General features: G+C 39.5%; 1 protein-coding gene and 1 long non-coding RNA gene across 3 annotated transcripts in view; one reads left to right on the top strand and one right to left on the bottom strand.

The window, feature by feature from the left end:
• The window catches only part of BAIAP2L1 (BAR/IMD domain containing adaptor protein 2 like 1), a 34,241-nt gene that overhangs the window by 7,275 nt on the left and 8,953 nt on the right, over window positions 1-18,013 (bottom strand). The window contains exons 3-6 of the mRNA XM_031606924.2: window positions 15,778-15,864; window positions 1,946-2,007; window positions 1,781-1,852; window positions 1,344-1,481 (exon numbers count right to left, since the gene is read on the bottom strand). Of these exons, the coding sequence (XP_031462784.2) occupies window positions 1,344-1,481; window positions 1,781-1,852; window positions 1,946-2,007; window positions 15,778-15,864 (359 nt within the window). The remainder of the gene's footprint in view (window positions 1-1,343; window positions 1,482-1,780; window positions 1,853-1,945; window positions 2,008-15,777; window positions 15,865-18,013) is intronic.
• On the top strand, window positions 75-15,769 carry LOC149915787 (uncharacterized). 2 transcript variants are annotated; one of them, XR_016471669.1, is made up of 3 exons: window positions 75-210; window positions 2,637-2,762; window positions 13,655-15,769. It is a non-coding gene; the product is annotated as an uncharacterized LOC149915787 (long non-coding RNA). The 2 variants fall into 2 exon arrangements; XR_016471668.1 differs by lacking the exon at window positions 13,655-15,769 and adding an exon at window positions 3,836-9,246.

Genomic DNA, 18,013 nt, shown 5'->3' with positions numbered 1-18,013 from the left:
TTCTCCAATCTCATCAGACACACATGTATTCTATTACAGGCAATCAGTGTTGGGGTGTGAAGCACCAGAGGAGATTCAGAAGTCAGGAGGAATTTCTTCATGGAAGGGTGGCTGGGCCTCCCTGGACCAGCTGCACAGGCCCTGGTGGAGCTGCTGTTTCTGGAGCTGAAGAGACGTGTGGACGTGGCACATGGTTTAGGGCTGGACTTGGTAGGTCATTGGATGGTTGCACCTGATGGTCTTAAGAGTTTTTTTCAACCTGAATGACTGTATGATTCTACTGTGTGTGTGTTTGTGTAGACAACGAAGCAAAACAAGAAAAAAAATCTGTCTTCTAAATTAAATGCTGTAACAAGGAAGAATATGACTTCAAAGCAGCAGCAACTGAGCTACTTTAAGGCCACAGGTGTTCTCTAATTGGACTAATTACCTTCATCTGCTCTATAGCAGATATATTTACTCTCATAAAGCTGTAACAAATCTATGCTTCATTTTAGAGAGGAAAAAATGAGTTACTAAAGAGACTAAAATGTATTTATCTGAGGTTATGAAAGTCTGTGGCTAAAATGTGCTTAAAGGCTAATTGCTAAATTCTCAGCCCAGTACATTAACAATGAGCTGTTCTGGATGTGGGTTAAGAACAGTTGAAGTAAGAGCTGGTATGATTTATGTTTATGTGCCTTGTTTTAAACAAAGCTTTATTTAAAGAAAAAAATAAGTAGAAAAATATAGAGGAAAAACTCTAAAAGCGAACCTAACGTTGTGTCTCAGAAAATACTGACCTTTTCATTCGAAATAACAATCATCTACCTGCACTGCCCTGCCATTCCGTACTGGGCCTCAAGATGGCAATGCTGTGTAAGAACGGCAGCAGAGGTAATACATAAGTTGTACGGCCTACTTCGGGAAACGTTTATAGCAAATTACTGCTGAATTTACACAACATAGCCGAGAAAACTGCTGCATAAAGGCGCAGTTCCTGAGGTGCTTTAAGGCCGTTCACCAAATTGTGGCCACCGAAGAAACCCTGGAGCTGAAGCCTCTGATGCAGCACAGCCAGCATTTAATTTGAACTGCAGTAATTATTGTAGGAGTGCCTTTAACGTACAGCAGCTCTGAGAAATCAAAAATACACATTCTTTGAAGTTAGTTTAACTTGCCAAACAACATGCAGGGCAGCTGTGAATTAACTAACTACACTGCATGCACAGAAATTGTTGTAGGCTTCAGAAGTCAAGCTTTGAAAGACCCAGATAGGACCTGTAATAGCTTAATGTTGACCAGTTCTCATACAAAATAAAATTAAAAAAAGAAACAAGCAAACCAAGAGCCAACACACTGACCTCCATTTCTTTATGCTCATATTTCATTACATTTCGTGCTCCTTGGCTTTTCCTTCGGATTTTTTTCAGCTCAGCCTGAGACTTCTCTAGGGAATCCAGTTTACTTCTGTGTTCTGTTTGGTACCTCTTTAAAGTTGCCTGCAATCAGAGCATTTACAAACATCTCAGTGTGCTGCAATGCTGCTTGTGTAAGCAGCTAGAAAGCATTACCATAGATATTGCTAATGCATGTCAAATGAGGCGACCAATTGCTTTTCTCAGCTGTGGGCTAAGAATGCTATGAAGTCATGCACTGGTTCCTATTTTAACTCAAAATGAGCACAAACGCTTTTGCCGTGTTTAAGTAGAGCTCAAATCTAACAGTGATTAATAGACTGCCAGGGACTGACCCCTAAATAAAAGATGCCCTTTTGGGGATTAGAACTGAATGTACTTACGGTCATGTATTTTACATCCAGGTCTGTTTTCTTCTCCAGTTCAGATATAATTTCCTTATGAAATTTCTTAAACTTTAAAGCAAATAAATTAAGGGTTATTAAAAATCAGCAAAAGTGGTTTTTAATTTCAAAAGGTGAGGTAGGTTAAGAAATGGTTGAACTTACACTTTCCTCTAGACTGTCATTAAGTTTCTTGTGCGTTCTTGAAATTTCTACCAGAACTTGGCCTGTTGGGAAACACACAACCGTATTTCTTTCATAGAGTTCTGAAGCTGGTTAACAAGCAGCAATAAAATACATTTAACTCATAAATTCGTTAGCTATATTAAGAGAGATAGGAAACTTCCTGCTGTTTCTTAGCACAGCAGTTTAAATAATCAAGTGTATCTGGCCACAAACAAACCAGGAAGCTCATAAATGACAGGAATATAATCAGTCATGTTTATTGTGCAAGCAAGACTTGGTGTGACAGACAAAGTAATTCCTTCCTTCTCCCCAAAGTAACATGACTGATTCAGTGAGGGACTACTTTTGCCAATGTGGGGCATAGGACATGGAGACTGGAGATAGTTGCTGCTGTCCAAACAACTGCAAACTGAACCTTAATGTTTAACTAACCACAGCGTCAGCACTGCAGTCAGCTTCCATGTTCACTGACAGCACACCTGCTAAAGCAGGTCTGATACGTATGCTGATTAATTTCTCATGCTGTTTTATCAGGGATTACAGCCTGTCTGTGTGGCATTAACTAACAGACAGGAAAGGCAGATTTCTCAGCTTCCTTTCCTTAGCAAATTCAGCTAAATAAAATGAATGGCAGAACTTCTTATCTCTTCCTTTCTCAACATCTCCCCAGCCATCAAGACCCATCCCTCCATGGAGTACGTTGGGGTTCTGGTAACTCTGTGCCTGGGGCATCTCCATTATGAAAAAAGGATGGCAGACCTGGGGCAGTTCAGCCTGAAGAAGAGAAGATCGAAGGGTAATGTTACTGATGCTTATAAATATCTGGTGGTGGGAGGCGAGTGGATGGGGCCGGGCTCTTTTCATGGTGCCCAGAAGAAGCAGTGGGCACTAAAAGTAGGATAGGAAGTTCAATAGAAACAGCCTACAGTGATAGGGTGCTGGTGATTAGAAGTACAGAAGTAAATACTGTGAGAAGTGAGTTACTACAGTAATTATTTCCTATGCAGTAGAAAAGTGAATACAGTGTAGTTACATACATTTGAAGTAATGGACATCAGTAAGCGACCTGGTTGGTTGTAAGGCTGCAGAAGTGAACGAGTTTAGTCTGTAGTCCTTATTTCACCCAGATCAATAGAGAAGTTACATTTTTGACTGTAGTGGCATTTCAAAATTAGAGGAGTTTTGTAAAAAGGAAAAGAGCCACCAAGCAGTGATACAGCGTTAAAAGAAATAGGGGAAAAAAATCCACATAAGACTACAAAGTTTGCTTGGCTTCACATTCGCAGAACACAGAGCTGTTGGGCAGTCCATAAACATTCGCAGTGATGCTGGAACGGCCATCAGAAAATGGCCCCTCTGAGTTGTTGGTGCTTTTTAAAGCAGGGTATATGCACTCCATGTCAGTGTGTGCCGGGAGGAGCTGCTGCCAAAGCCGCGCACTTGGCAGCGCCGGCACAGCGCGGTGCTCCGGCAGGCAGCCTGCAGCCCACAAGGCTGGCATTGAGCGCACAGCCTGCCTGCAGCGCTGCGCCCGCTGAAAGGCCCATTCACCTGGAGCTGCGGATGGAAAACCTGACGCTCAGGGCTTGTTATTTCTGTCTCACGCTGCGTCTGACCGCAGCCTTCAAGGCGTTCGCCTTTGGATACTTGGGTAGAAAACTAGCTGCCTTTTTTTTTTTTAATCTTTATTGCGAAGAATACTGCCCAGACATATCCTGAGATTAAGAGAACTTTAAAATCGACATTTCCTTCTGAGCAGTTTGTGCTGCGTTGTTTTCCAGGATTCTTTTCTTTGCGCACCCAGGACACGGTTTGTTTTTAAATATCAGTGACTGTTCCCCTCATCGTATCTTTCTCCCCTCACCAAAGGCTCCCCGTGCGCTGCACATCAGACAAAACCCATTCTGTACTGGGATCCCTGCACTGCTCCCAGTAATGCACTGGCTGTGCCCGCTCACCCACCTCGCCGCCTCTTTCATGCTTTGAAGAGAGCTCACAGTGAGTGCACGGACCTATTAAGATTTAAGTTATAGTTTACCTTAGAGGTCAGATTCTTCTCTTTAAATAGAGAACACTTTGTAAGTGGACGCCTACCATAGTCTTTTATCACCAGTTTAAGATAATGAGTTACCACGTTTGGACAGCCCTCCTGATTAAGATTTATACAGGAGAAATATTGCTGTAGAAGTGTAATTCAGGAAAGGTAAAATGAGCCCAGACCTCCACGTCACAGCATCCAAGTGGGATGGAAAGCAAACAACTACACTGATTTTGATTACAACTGTGAATTATAAAATAGCTCTAATAAACACAGTAGGTCACTAGATTAATAATGACATCAGCTAGGGCCAAGCTCTGGTGCTTAGTAATTATTCAGTTTGTAAAAAGGTCAAGAAAACTAGCTGAAGTGAGGACAAATGTATTACTCACATCAATTAGAAATATTTTGCTATGTATTAAAGCTGCTCATGATCAGGTTTAATGAGACCTCTTAATACACAGTAACCAAGTCTCGACCTTGTCATCATTTACTGTCAAACCCCAAAGCTAGCAAACATGCAAATACACTACAAAATATGACTAGACTGCATGATAACAGACTGCTTAAGTCCAGCTTATGACAGACATACTGTAAACCAAACCAGCTTTAGGCATCATGTTATGCAATGAATTAACAAACCCAAACCACCAGTTTTCATGATAAACATAATTATTACAGCACTTCACTTTCAAAGATACCATTTTTTTTGCTTTAGATTCCCCACACACACTAAATACAAAACCTTTGTGATGAAACAGTAGAAATATATATTAAATATTTCCACATTTACTTTAGAAAACAAAAATGTATTCATAAATGTTCATAGACACATGTTCTGTTCTGTTAATATCAGCTCAGTATTGCAGTGCAGGGAAGAGAGGAAACAACTTCTTACAGATGGGTATTTTGGGAAAACATCTCACCTTAAAAGAAAAATGACCTTAGAAATATACCAAACATCTTTCATGTAGAGCAGTTGAACCTAGGCTGTGTAATTTAGCCACAGTCTGAAATATGACCATGGATAGTAATGTCAAACTGCATGGTAAATTTATTTCAGTTTCAGGTAGGGTCAGCACAGTAGAACAATCTCTTAAGCTGAAACCTTAGAAACTCGAGGGAGGTTTTTAGGCTTACCCAAGGTTGTTTGTTGTCCCTGTGTTTTCTGTTAAGAAAGTAAGACAGGCTAGAATTCCATTAATGGTCTGTTGGTTTTGTTTGCAGAAAGAATAAATAGGAACCACTAACCCAAAATACACAACACTTCTCCACACACAGCACTGCATGAGGAAGAAGACATCTCTGAAAAACTGTCTTCACAGTAGATGAAAAACAAGGAAAGCAATTTCTAACAGAAAGCCTCACTTGAAAATAGAAGAGATAATAAGCATCTTCATTATAAGGCCAGAATATAGAGCTTCTGGAGCAGTTACAGTTCAATCTCACTGAGCAATTTTAGTGGTTGTTCATCTTTTTAGCTTATGCTGTGTTTCAGAACAGAAGATAGGAAGAGTTAGTTCAAAATAGAAACAAAAATGGAACTTGGTCCAGTTTTGTCAGAGAAGCAAATATTAGCAGCTACCAAGAAAATCACTTAAACTTAAAATATTAATTGGCTATATTGATGAAATTACTGGTTTCATCACCTACTTGAAATATAGTTAGGATTTTGCTCATCTTTAGAGGAGGTCACTGGAAAAACATCAAGTCTCACTAGAAAGACTTTGTTAGATGCCTGGGAACAAAGTGCTCAATTAGAATCACTCCTTTATCTGCTGTCGCCCTATTTTGCATTCAGGACAGGTCTAGTAACCTCACGTCTTCAAGATGAAGCCATGTAATTATTTGTATTAAACGAGCAAAAGGCTGAGTCAGAGCTACGCATGGAGACAGGACAGGTCAGGCATATCATGAGCTCCCACTTCTGTCAAGATGCTCTTTCTTCCCAGTTGCCCTTTGCCCAGAATAAAGGCAGTGATGATTAAGAAAAGCTGGAAGCAAAGTCATCGGAAGCCATTAGCCCCTGAAAGGAGGTGAAATGGGAAGTCTCAGAAGAATACAGTGCAACATAAATATAACTGACCTAAACATCTGTTAAGCTTCAAGTACTTTCAATTTACCGTTCCCTCGTAGGAAAGATTTACTGCAAAAGGATTTAATTGTGCAGCAGATACTTGAAAGAAGGCATAAAGTCTTAATGGAAATTAATATAAATGAAAAAATAAGAAAAGGCAAAGCCATGTGTTGGGTTTCCAAACCACTGACTGTGCTTGTAATGCAATTTGCCCAGAGTACTTGGGGGGGAGACAACCTGTAGAGTTAATGCTTGTGTGCACGTAAATCAATAGGACCAGGTCAAGTCTGCCTTCCTTACTGCATGAGCGGACATGAAGCGAGCAGCCAGGAGTAAATCTGTCTGTGGTTAATTTTATAAAGTGGCACTGACACATGAGCATTCAGTGCGTGTTATGAAGGTGACTGCAGAGGGTGAAGGAAGAATAAAAAAGAAAAAGAGGAGTCAAATCTATGGTAGAGCAAGAGGGAAGAGAGTTCAGAGGATAATAAAGTGTTTGAGGTCCCCCCTACCCAGAAGCAGCACTTCTGAATGGATAAGTAACTTTTGCTAGAACAGAATTCTGTAATATCATACATAAAACAAAAAAGCAAGAAGACTTTCAATTTCTACGTGGGACTCTCAGATCAATTTAGATTTCAAAATATACAAAGTTCTCACTAAAATTGTGAGCAATAGATATTTCTGCAGTGTAAGTAAATTAATTCACTTGAAACAAATTAGACATAGATTAACATGAACAAAGCCTCCTTTATCCAAATATTGTGTGTTCATGTAGCAGCACAGTGAAATCCAAATAATACTGTTCATGAATCAGGAAGAATGGAATGGAACATTCTGCTATTATTTAGACATGTAAAATCCAAAGCTCATGCCTCACTTTGCAGATTTACCTCCTTCCCTTAGCACAGGAGCTGCCATGAAGTCAGTCAGTCCATCTCACAGTATTAGGCAGTTAAAGATATAGTGTAGTTTTCATGGGATCAGAGCCATTTCAGAGTTCTCTTCCCTCAGAATACACAGTGCCATGCTTTTAGCACCCCTTGAATTATTCTAGCATTTGATATGAAGTTGTTTTCAAAGCACTGTTTTTCTTCTAACACTAGCTTGTGTGTCCACAATATTTAGGGAATAATCCAAAACTGATGTAATGCTCACTGTTGAGAAGATCCATTTTCTCCATAGCTATGTTTCATAGGTTGTTTTTTCCTCCCCGGAAGTTACACTACTTCCAATTACTTAAAATGATTTTAGATATGTTAAAGTCTCATTGGTACAGGGAAAAGAGAAAACCTTCCAAAGTTCCTCAGAGCCTGGAAGATGCCTAAGTACCATGGCTTCATGACCAGACAAACCAATAAGCAGTAAACAGGATTATATGAGGCATTGTTGCTAATTTTAAGAGTTGAGCTCCAATGGTATTAGATGGCAATGAGCTCATACTGCTCTACTTTCTCCTCCTCTTTAGACTCCACTGCCTGTGCTCCTGTGCTCCTCCTATCTGGGAAATAAGTTCTAGCCCATGCACATACTTTTCATGTACATTTGACCAAAGTAAAAATTTCAATTGCTCAGTGTTAAAATCAAGCAGGAAAAAAAAATAATAATAAAAGGACCTACAGCCTCTGTGTTTATTCAGTTGAATGATTTCTTTCCAGCCACATCATAGCCCAAGTACTTTAGCGAGAGACCAGAGCTGTTTTGCTCAGGCTGTGTTCTAGCTATGATATACCTTCTGCTGGAGGTACCTTTTGCCATTTTACTTTGATAGTCAGTGCTGTACACCAGGTTCTATGCTTCCTGAAGTGTTTGCTTTATTGCAGCACGTACATCTTTGTATGTCCATATATAGCACAGACAAGCAAATACATACAGATACAAGCATTTAACACCGACGGCCCATTCCCTCCGTGCCAAAGGCAGATAGCATCCCGAGAATACATGAGCAATTATCAAGACTATGAGAATTTCCAGTTCCTCTAAGTTTGTCTGTGGTGTGATGCTCCTATTTTACTATTTAAACAGGACAACAAGAAAAGCTTATGTTATTTTAAAGAGAAGTGTGACTTTCCATTTTAGCAATTTTCAGCCTGCTGGTCTCCTTCCCTTTTCTCTCCTAACCTGTTCTCATCTCTCAGTCAAAGAAAAAAAAAATCAGAGATTAAATTGTTTTAAACCTACTATATCATTGAACACATGACAATTAACATGAAATATTTATCTAGTTTCAGATGATTGGTAAGTATGGTAACTAAATTTTAATGTTAATTAAAAAAGGAAAGGAAAAGTGTATGCCACATAAATAATGCATGAAAAATGGCAAACTCGTTTTTCCACCTGTTACTCCATTCATAATATCTTTAAAGACTGAGAGGCTTTTTTTTTTAGCCCCAACATATAAAGCAGACTACATTAAGGCATGTATGTCACTGACAGATCTTCCATGGGGCCCTGGAAGCCTTAATTACAACAGCTTCTCGTACTGGAGCTGCAGTGCTGTTGAACAGGCAGCTTGTGGGCTTTTCCAGTCAGGTGCAAGGAAATAAGTGACGACACAAGCACAAGCCTGAACTGGCATGCTGGAGATCCTGCTGCTTTTAGGCTGATTAGTTAGGGGCCATCATACAGCAAAGCCACCCTGTGTCTGAGCAGGACTGCAACAAGCAAATGTCATCCAGCAGCAAAAACAGAGGTTCCTAATGGGTTTCCAGTACTAAAAAAGGATGAAAAGGTGAGGCATTGTGCTGAGTGCTACATGGAATACAATTGCACGTAGGGAGCCACTGCCTTTTTTAATCACAGTGATTTGGAACTGCTGCCACCAGCAGTGTCAAAAATGTATCCAAAGTGAAACGTTTTGGTCAAAGGCTTTTCTGTGGAATTCCAAGAGAAACTGGTTTTTTCCTCCTTAGGAATATAAACGACATCTCCAACTGATCCTGGGCTTTTTTCAGAAATTATCGATTAGTAAGAGCTTACTGCACAGACAGAATAAAGGTAGAATTTCAGTTAGGGGATTTACAAGCTAATTACATGCATGATGTGATTTTCTTTGCAACAATGTCATTTGCTTTCCATTTTCCATACATTTGTCTTACTGAAGAAGACAAATAAGATTAGGTTTCCCTCTACGCAGGCTTGCAGGTCTTTTTTCTTCCTTTTTTTTTTTTTCCCCCTAACAGATGTACCTGGGGGAGGAGATGGTGAAGAAAAACTGATTGCTTAGCATCAGCTGAATGGCTGTGTGCCTGCCCAGCCTCGCCAGCAGTGATGGCATTGTGTTTGGGTGAGTTAGGAGAGCTGCCAGGGAACACACACCTACTGTGCACAGAATGCAAGTTCCCCCACTGTGGAATTAATTACTATTTTCTGAACAAACACTAGTCACAATCAAGTAAACGTTGCATGCACACACAGGTGAAACTCAGGGCATCTTTTCTAGAGTTTCTGTTGCAAAATGAAAGATGTCTTTGCTATGTGTGAGGCTCATGTGATATTTAACTGTTTCAGGACAGCCAGCATGCCCTTTGTCATATTTTCCTCTATTTTCTTAGGCCTTTGAAGCAGAGCATGATGGTATCAAGAAAGTGCACACCCACTTCATTTTGAATATCTGATTTGTCTTTCCAGGGGGTACTGTGACATGTATTGTTATGGATGTGCTGTATGAGAATCCAGAGCCATCACACACAAGTGGGCATTAGGGCAGCAGGTACAGCCATGTGCACTCGTGTCAGGCTGCAGAAGGTAATGCAGCACAAGGCACAGCGAGTACCTGAATAGTTGATTTATCAGTGAACACACAGAGCTTCCAACGGCTCTGCAACAGACAGACAGGCAATGTACAAACTATAGAGGAGTTCGTGTTTAAGAATGAAAGACTGAAGGTTTGATTTTCCTCCTTTCCTCCAGCAGACTCATCAAAAGTTTATATGCAGAATACTGAACATCAAAAGCTGCAGTACCAATTCTAGAGGAAAAAATTCTTAATATGAACATTTAGCTTGATTTAACCTTATAAATGACCTTGGAAAGTAGAACTATGAATAGCAAGAAGTTTCCACTAACTCAGCTACTGTTTCCATCCCTAGCAATGTAGAAAGGCTGGCTGCTCTCCTCCTACCTTACTTATGGCAGATTGGAGGTCTGCGTAACACTGAAACAAAGTTATCACAAAATTAGGAAATACAAAACCTCACTCCTGAAGAACTGAAAAGCACCTTGTATTTCACTTTCAATATACTTTTTGTTATATAAGAATTCAGTCCCTTTTTTCAATCCCATTTTATGATAAATATATTATAACTGTATTTTATTAATGCTCCATAGGAAAAGCTGGCCTGACCTACTAACTGCTTCAGCTGCAACCTCTAAGCTGGTTTCCCAGAAGTTTCCACAAGATGAGGTGCTAAAAAGGTTCTGTAGTTGCTGGCACACTTCACTTGCTTTCTGTCCAACAGTCTCTTCTGAAAGTAGAACGTTTATCCTATCCAGGAGATGGCAGTGATGCAGTAAGGTGGGACAAGATGACAGATCTTTCTTTAGATTAAAGCAGCCAGTGAAGGACGGGGTGCTAGGTGTCACATTTCGAAGACAACTGAAACAGGATTCCAGCTGAAAGGGTCAATTTATCTGCTTAAGTAAGCCAACAACTCTTCTCTCCACTGCCCATGAGTTTTCACCCACTTTTTAATTTTTATTTTAAGTGCAACTAACTTCATTTATCCTAAACTATTACATTTCCTGTTCTCCTGCTTGTCTTTCTCAATAGTGAGAGCAACACTTAAGTCCTATATCACAGAAGTAGAAGAGATAGCTATTCCCAGCTTTTAAGAAGTACAGGCTCAGATGTCCATTTTGCTTATTAATAAGGAAGGAAAAAGTTCTGACAAATCCTAGCAAGACACTGCTTTTGAAAAATGGTATTTCCTTCCGTTATAGTCAGCTTAGAATTTCTTTCAGTATGGATGTATTTTCTTTTAACAGAATAAAAATGTTCTCATTACATTCCAAACAATTTTGTATGGCCACTTCAAGCTCACTGTTTCTTGTATAGAAAATCTCTACAACAACAAAGGAGAAAAGTAGAAAAGTCCATTGTGTTTATTTTAGCTTCAAATGTAAAATGGTTATTATTTAAAAATAAATAAGTGAAATCAAACCGTGCTCTCGACAGATTTAATTTCACTTAATTACATTAATAACAGATTATTATTATCAAGTTATTGTTATTTTGCTTTGCAGAACCAGAAAACAGTTATCAAAAGATGCTGTTAGATTTCAGTCCATGCAGATGGATAGGAAATGCTAAATATGAGATAAACTCTAGGCATATTCACCACTCAGCTAACAAATCCTTATCAACAGTGATGCTCAAACTAGCATGCAGTTATCCCAGTGACTGCAGTCATGTCTATGAGAAGCCTAAGGAGTCTCATGAGAGGGAAATGCACACATACACAACTCCTGCCCCACTTCTCCACGCTGTAGTATTATTATGTGTAATTACTATATTGCTGAGTGCATACCTCCATCTCTTCACAGTGGATATTTTGTACTTACAGCACGACAAGGTTTTGGATTCCTTTGAAATCACACCACTTTTTCCTATGAGCAAACTTGTGTTACGTGGACGTGTTCAAATGCGGTGTTTTAGACCCGCAGGACAGTCACACCTTTTGTTCACCAGCAGAATTGTGAGTTCTGGGCTCTTCCTCTGCCAAGCAGGCGTTCCATTTACTGGTAGCACCATCACAAGTCCCCTCCCAGCCCTCAGCCCTCCCTGACTTGTGGCTGGCACCACGCAGGAGAAATGGTTTTGTCCAACACTTGTTTCAATAATCACCTGCAGTGGTTTTTAACTAGAAAATTTCTCATGAAAAAAAAGGGAAAAAAAGAGAAGAAAAACAATCCCTGTTCTACAGTTTCAAACTGTAGGTGAGCGTTTGCATATCATTACATTAAGTTTGAAGTGAGTGAGACTGAAAATAATAAGCCTGTGGCACAGAGTAGTCTTTAACTAACAGTTTTGATAGTTTCCTCTCTCTGATGTTCCTTTTAACACAGATTTCTGCAATTTAGCTGCACAGATCAGTGCACACAACACATCCATTTCTTCCATGTTTGGCTTTGTTGTAGGAGAAGCAGTGAGTAGTTCACACTTGGTTCTTGTGCAGTAAGCTCTATGTACAGACCCGCAGTGTAACTGTGACAGTGTAATTGCTATCAATACAGTTGCCACGCAATAAACAAATCGGGGAGTATCATAAAGGAGCTTAGCACCTGCCAGTTATTGTAGCTACAAGGGGACAGCTGGGAAAACATGAGAAGAATTCAATGAATGTGCAGGAAAACTTCCTGATTCCTTCACCTAGTGAGGGCTGTAAAGATAGATTACATGGCTGGAAGACAGCATCTGTTACAACTATTAGCACTGATGTTCTATTAGACAAAACCTCACAGACCTGTGCTTTAGGTGAGACAAAAAAGGTCAGGAGCACACGATGAAAGTTAGGCCTTTTGGCACGGATACAGCACGAAGGTATTTATGTGAGATTTACCTTTAATGCGTTATGAAACGTGAAGTTTCATTGTGCTGTTGTGATATGCTGCAATTTGAATGTATAAAACCACATTTTTAAGTGTATAGCTTCGTTTTTCCTAACTTTTCTTCCTGGTGTAATTTAAAATAGGTGTCTAGGAAAGAAAGATATGGAAATTGCACATTGCAGAATGACAAACTGTGTACATTCAGACCATGTTCCTAAATTCTTGTAGCTAAATCTGAAGGACTACAAGCTTAGAAAGTTGGGGAATTTCAAAATTAGAAAAAATGTTGAATTAGAGCAACTTATCTTTGATTTACAATAATTGTACTGTGAATGCAATATATTCTTTTACTTTCTCATATTAAGTTATTCTGTATTAAAATGTTTCATTTTGATGCATGTGCATTGTGCATGTGAAATGCATGTGCATGTGAAATGCACAGACACAGTACAAAAGTTGTGAATATCTGCAATATCCAAATTTCCATTTCCTTCTTGCTTTCTTCTTCTACACCAATCTCATTCTACGGAAGAAAGCACTTGGTTTTACTGACTGGTTACAGGGAGACCACGTCCTGTGTTTTCTTATGAGAAGGAAGGACTGACTGGTGCTGGTTTCGATACACATCTTTACATAGCACTGGCAGTAAGCATACTGTAGGTCACCTAGCAGGTTTGGGTTTGAACTTTAAAATGGCTGGGAGTGACCTTCCAGTAAGCACTATTCATAAATTACAAAGATTATTGTATTTTAGCCATCTTAGGCACATAGGCTTTCATAAGTAAGTGTAAGAAGTTTAATGCAACACAACTCAATTTAGAATAATACATTATTTTTCATCTGACACCACTAAAGGTGACATTGCTACAGGAAAGAGCTGAAACACTGATTCCTGCCTTATTGCCCTGTTCAGTCTTCTGAAGACTGATTTTAATAAGAAGTGTATCTGCAAAAAACACAGGTTGCTATGCTAGCTATAGGGAAAGGAGAAAAGGGACAAGTCTTCTAATAGCTCCTTTAACAGCTGAAGAGTACCTGCTGGCTGATGGATGGAACACAGAGTCAATGGAAGAAGTATCCATATTAAAAAACGAAGAAAAAGCAGATCAGCAAATTATTCGTGACACATTTCTGCTGTAGGTGACAGGTAAGAAAACAGCACTATGGATTTCTGATGAAAAGCCTTGCCATCCCATCCCTAAGCCAAGCATCCCGACTGTGGTTAAAACAGGTAAGTCATGGAGTGTTTTGTTTGTTTGCTTTCAAACAGATCAGCTTCGGATATTAGTTTCTGTACTTTGGATGTTTCCATTTTTATTACACAAATTAAAACACTTGAACTTGGCCGTCCAAAACCCTCAATACTGGAAATCCAGACAATGGTACCTCAGCTTGTACTCAAGTATGAAAGCATTCCACTTAAGAAAATGTAAATAATCCCTCTCAGATGCCTCCCACATTATCCCACCTTTATCTCAACATGAAGTATTCTATCAGAGAGCATGCTGGAAGAAATCTAGACTTGCTGTCTGGATTTTTCTTGCAGTAACAGTTTAAATAGGTGATGAAAATACAGCCTGATCCTGGAGAAGGCATGACTTTCTCAACACAAAATACTTAGAAAGAATTATAGCTGTATGGAAAACATCATAATTAAACCCTCAAAATGTATTTTCAAGCACAATTTTCATCGCCCCGTAGTATGAAAGATACAGATTTAATCTCCAGACTACTCACTGATGCTTTCAAACACAGACAGTACCTCACAGTCAAACAGATCTCAACAGACAGATCACTTGCATGGATTTTACCACCTTACAGAAAATGTAATTATGCTTTTCCTGATGTTTTTATTAGGTTGACTGGTTAATACTTTTAACTTGCCCGTGATTTTGTTCTACCTATTGCTTGAAATCAGCAACTCTGTTTCCTGTAAACAACTTGCAAAGCAAACAGAAAGCTACACCAGGCTGTTTGCTTTCGGACTGGGAGCGGCAGAACAGCAAACAACGTGGAACACAGAATGTTAACACTCTCCCCGAAGTGGTTTCAGAACAAATGGTAGAAATGTACGCAGGCACAGGGAGCTGTGGTCACCTCTCAAAGAGAGGCTATCCCTCAAATCACCTTCAGCAGAATCACTGAGAAAAAAAATGCTAAAAACAATTATTTTAAGTTAAGAGTTACAGAAGCAGCCAATGTCACACCACTGAAGATGTCCTACATTACCCTTAATTGAAAGTACAGACTGCTCATAATAAAAGGACAATTTATCCAGTTATTTTTGTCAAAAAGCAAATGAAGCCTTTAAGCAATGTTTCCTCTTTATAGTTCAGTTTGTACTTATATTTTTGTCAGAAATATTACTAATACTTCAATGACAGTTTTACTTTTGTAAAGTGAACGATATCATTTCAATGCTAGCTAAAGGAGTACAAAACAAAGTGCTAAAATTTTCAGAAATTCAGAACGTATTTTCAGGAAAAGATAAAACTTTTAGTACATTCATGCTGATAGCAGAAATGCTGAGTTGTGGCCTGAAGCAGTGATGGAGCACCTGGTGGGAAGGCAGGGCCAGCCCAGGGAGCTCAGGTGCATGCAATGCAATGCACTGAGTGATGGAAGGGTGGGACCAGGATCCCTCCCTTCCCAGCCCTCATTTAAGGGCTGGCAGTGGAGGTAAGAGGATCTCACTGGAGATCCCTGCACGCCTGAGGCTTTCTGAAGGTAAGCAGCTTCTTTCCTTTATTTTTCTGCCCATAGCTGTTGCATTTGAGCAAATCTTCACTTGCTGCAGCCTAGGACTTTGCTGCTCTGCTGTCATTGCTGTGCTTTCTGCTGTGTTATAGCATTACAGTGTTCATGTAAAATTAATCCATCTTTGATTCTCCATTTCCTCATTCAAAAACTGAACTAGAATATTAATATGTAGTATCTGAGAACTTCTGGTGATGTTCTTGATTGATCTGGTGTGAGTGGCCTGAGAAATAATGTGTTTTAAAGCAGTGTAATCTCATCTGGCTATGTACAACGCTCTTTTCCCAGTACTTCTCTACTTTACATCATTTCTATGAAACGTCAGCAGGAAAACAAAAATGAAGTTTATGTTTCTATGCGGTTAAAAAAAAAAATTAAAAACCCACTTACCTAACTCTTTAGAAACAGGCGAATCTGCTGATATATCCCCGATCTTTGCAAGACTATCGTAGTATGATCTTCCAGCCACTACCATAGCTTAAAGGGAGAGAAAAAAAAAAAAACAAAACACAAAAACTGAAATACTTTCTTCTTTCATTAACTTATGGCACTATGAAGTGTGAGAATCCAGGACATGTAGTTGGAGAGGGTAGTATGGCAAAAAGGAAATCCTATTGTTGGAAAAACTTACTCAAGTCCCTGTGCTATCTGCTAAGTTGTGAAACCAGGTGACAGCAAGACAGGGCTCCAAAACATCTGAGTGAAGCTGCAGCCTGTTATTTAGTTCCAGCTTTTCCATTCAGGTGGACTGAATTAACACTTGGACTCTTTTTTTTTTTTCTTTCTTTCTTTCCCCTCTCCAGGACAATTTCCCCCTCACCCCACAACTTTATTGTTCATCGTTCAATTCTAGCTTTACAGGAAAAAATAGGTGTTTATTACGTATCACTGAGGATTCAATTATTTGCAGTTAATCATTTCTTAGTTATGGCCAATTCAAACAGCAAAGCTTGTTTTGCTGGAGTGAACAAAACACGATTCTAAGTCCAGTGAGGACAGCAGTGAGAAACAGGTTCCCCTGCACCATGCAGTGCCTGCCTTGTGTGGTCATGTATCTAAAAATGATCTGCATTCTACAAATGTAAGACATCATGAGGAAAAACTGCCGAGATTTTATTGTAAATAGCAGTGAAGAATGCTGATTGAAGTATATCTTTAAATTTTGGGGGGATAGTAGTTAATTTTTTACCCAAAGTGCAAGCTAAGCAGACGCTTGCTGTTGACTTTAGAATACCCTTCTCTGAGGAGGGATGGCATTGCCATTTAAGTATTTCAGATTTCTTTTTACTAGCAAAGGTGGCCTTTTTGGTTACCAACAGTACGTCTGCTGAGAAGCCACCAGCTTTTCCAAATGAAATGGTTCTTCCTGAAGCCCTGTTACGTTGGACAAAAGTAATTTCTCTCAGCTGCTTCTCACAGGGATGCCACGTCCAAACTTTCTGAACAGAACTGTTGCTGCTGCTGATAGGGCTATCTGCCATGCATTCATGAAGAGCTTATGTCATCCCAACTCCACCTATCTAATGTTTTCTCAAGATAGCCCCACATCAATCTCATCTCCTAGCATAGGTGCTAAGAAAGGAAGAGAATGTGATTGATTAGCCTGGGAAGAAAAAAAAAATAAAACCAAATCAAGAACTCCATCTGTTTGGGTCTCTTCACTATCACTATGGCTAGTAAACTGTACTACAGAAAAGGAGTTTTGACCACTAGCCTCAAAATGCAGGAAAATACTTGTTAATCCATTAGAAGTTTGTGTAAGTTTTGTGTTGTTGGAGAGCTCCAACTTCTTTGGAAATGATCTAGTGGTCGGCGAGCCTGCCTGTGGTGGGGGTTGGACCTAGATGGTCTTGAAGGTCTCCTCCAACCTCAGCCATTCTGTGGTTCTGTGAAAGCTGCAAAATGTTTCACTGTTCAGCAGCAGGATACTGACCCCTTGTTACAATCTCCTTGTACCACTCTGAATTTACGGAGAAACCACTAACCATGTAAGAGAGCCCCAAGAGCTCTTTCTCAACAGCTGTTGGAATCACTTACATAAAATGAAGCATTCATACTAGACATGCTTTTTCAACTAGGCTCAAAGGCACGTTTGGTAGACCATAAAACATATCAGCCTCTCTCCAGGACTGCTGCACACAGCTATACCATGAATTACTGATGACAAATTGATTCAAATTAAAAAAGGGGGAAAAACAAACAAAACAAAACAAAAAAAGAAAAAAAAAAAGAAAAAGAAAAAAGGCAATAGCAAAGAATGAAAGAAAGAACAAGTGTAACTTTCAGCCCAACATGAAAACTTGCTATTTCTGGTACTACCTATAATGGGTAAACTTATTTGCGAATGAATGAGCTTAGGTTTTACTGCAAACAAATCAACATTTCCTTATTTTCATCTCCAGCAGGCTTTGGTTTTTATCTTTTCCTCAAGTCTGGTCTAAAATTTGCATGAAGAGAAATTTCAATGTCTGTTTGGCTATGCATGACTTCTGCAGTATCACATTTCTCAGAGTACTACATTACACATAGAGGAAACACACGTGACAGACTTTAAGGAGGCAAAATTGGGAGATTTCACATTGCTTTAATATGGTATCAAGCAGCTCAACAGGTCTGTGGAAGTGAA

The sequence above is a fragment of the Phasianus colchicus genome, chromosome 16 (genome assembly GCF_987193195.1).
Source record: "Phasianus colchicus chromosome 16, bPhaCol1.hap1.1, whole genome shotgun sequence".
NCBI lineage: Eukaryota > Metazoa > Chordata > Aves > Galliformes > Phasianidae > Phasianus > Phasianus colchicus.
This window is presented reverse-complemented; position numbering and strand designations above follow the sequence as displayed.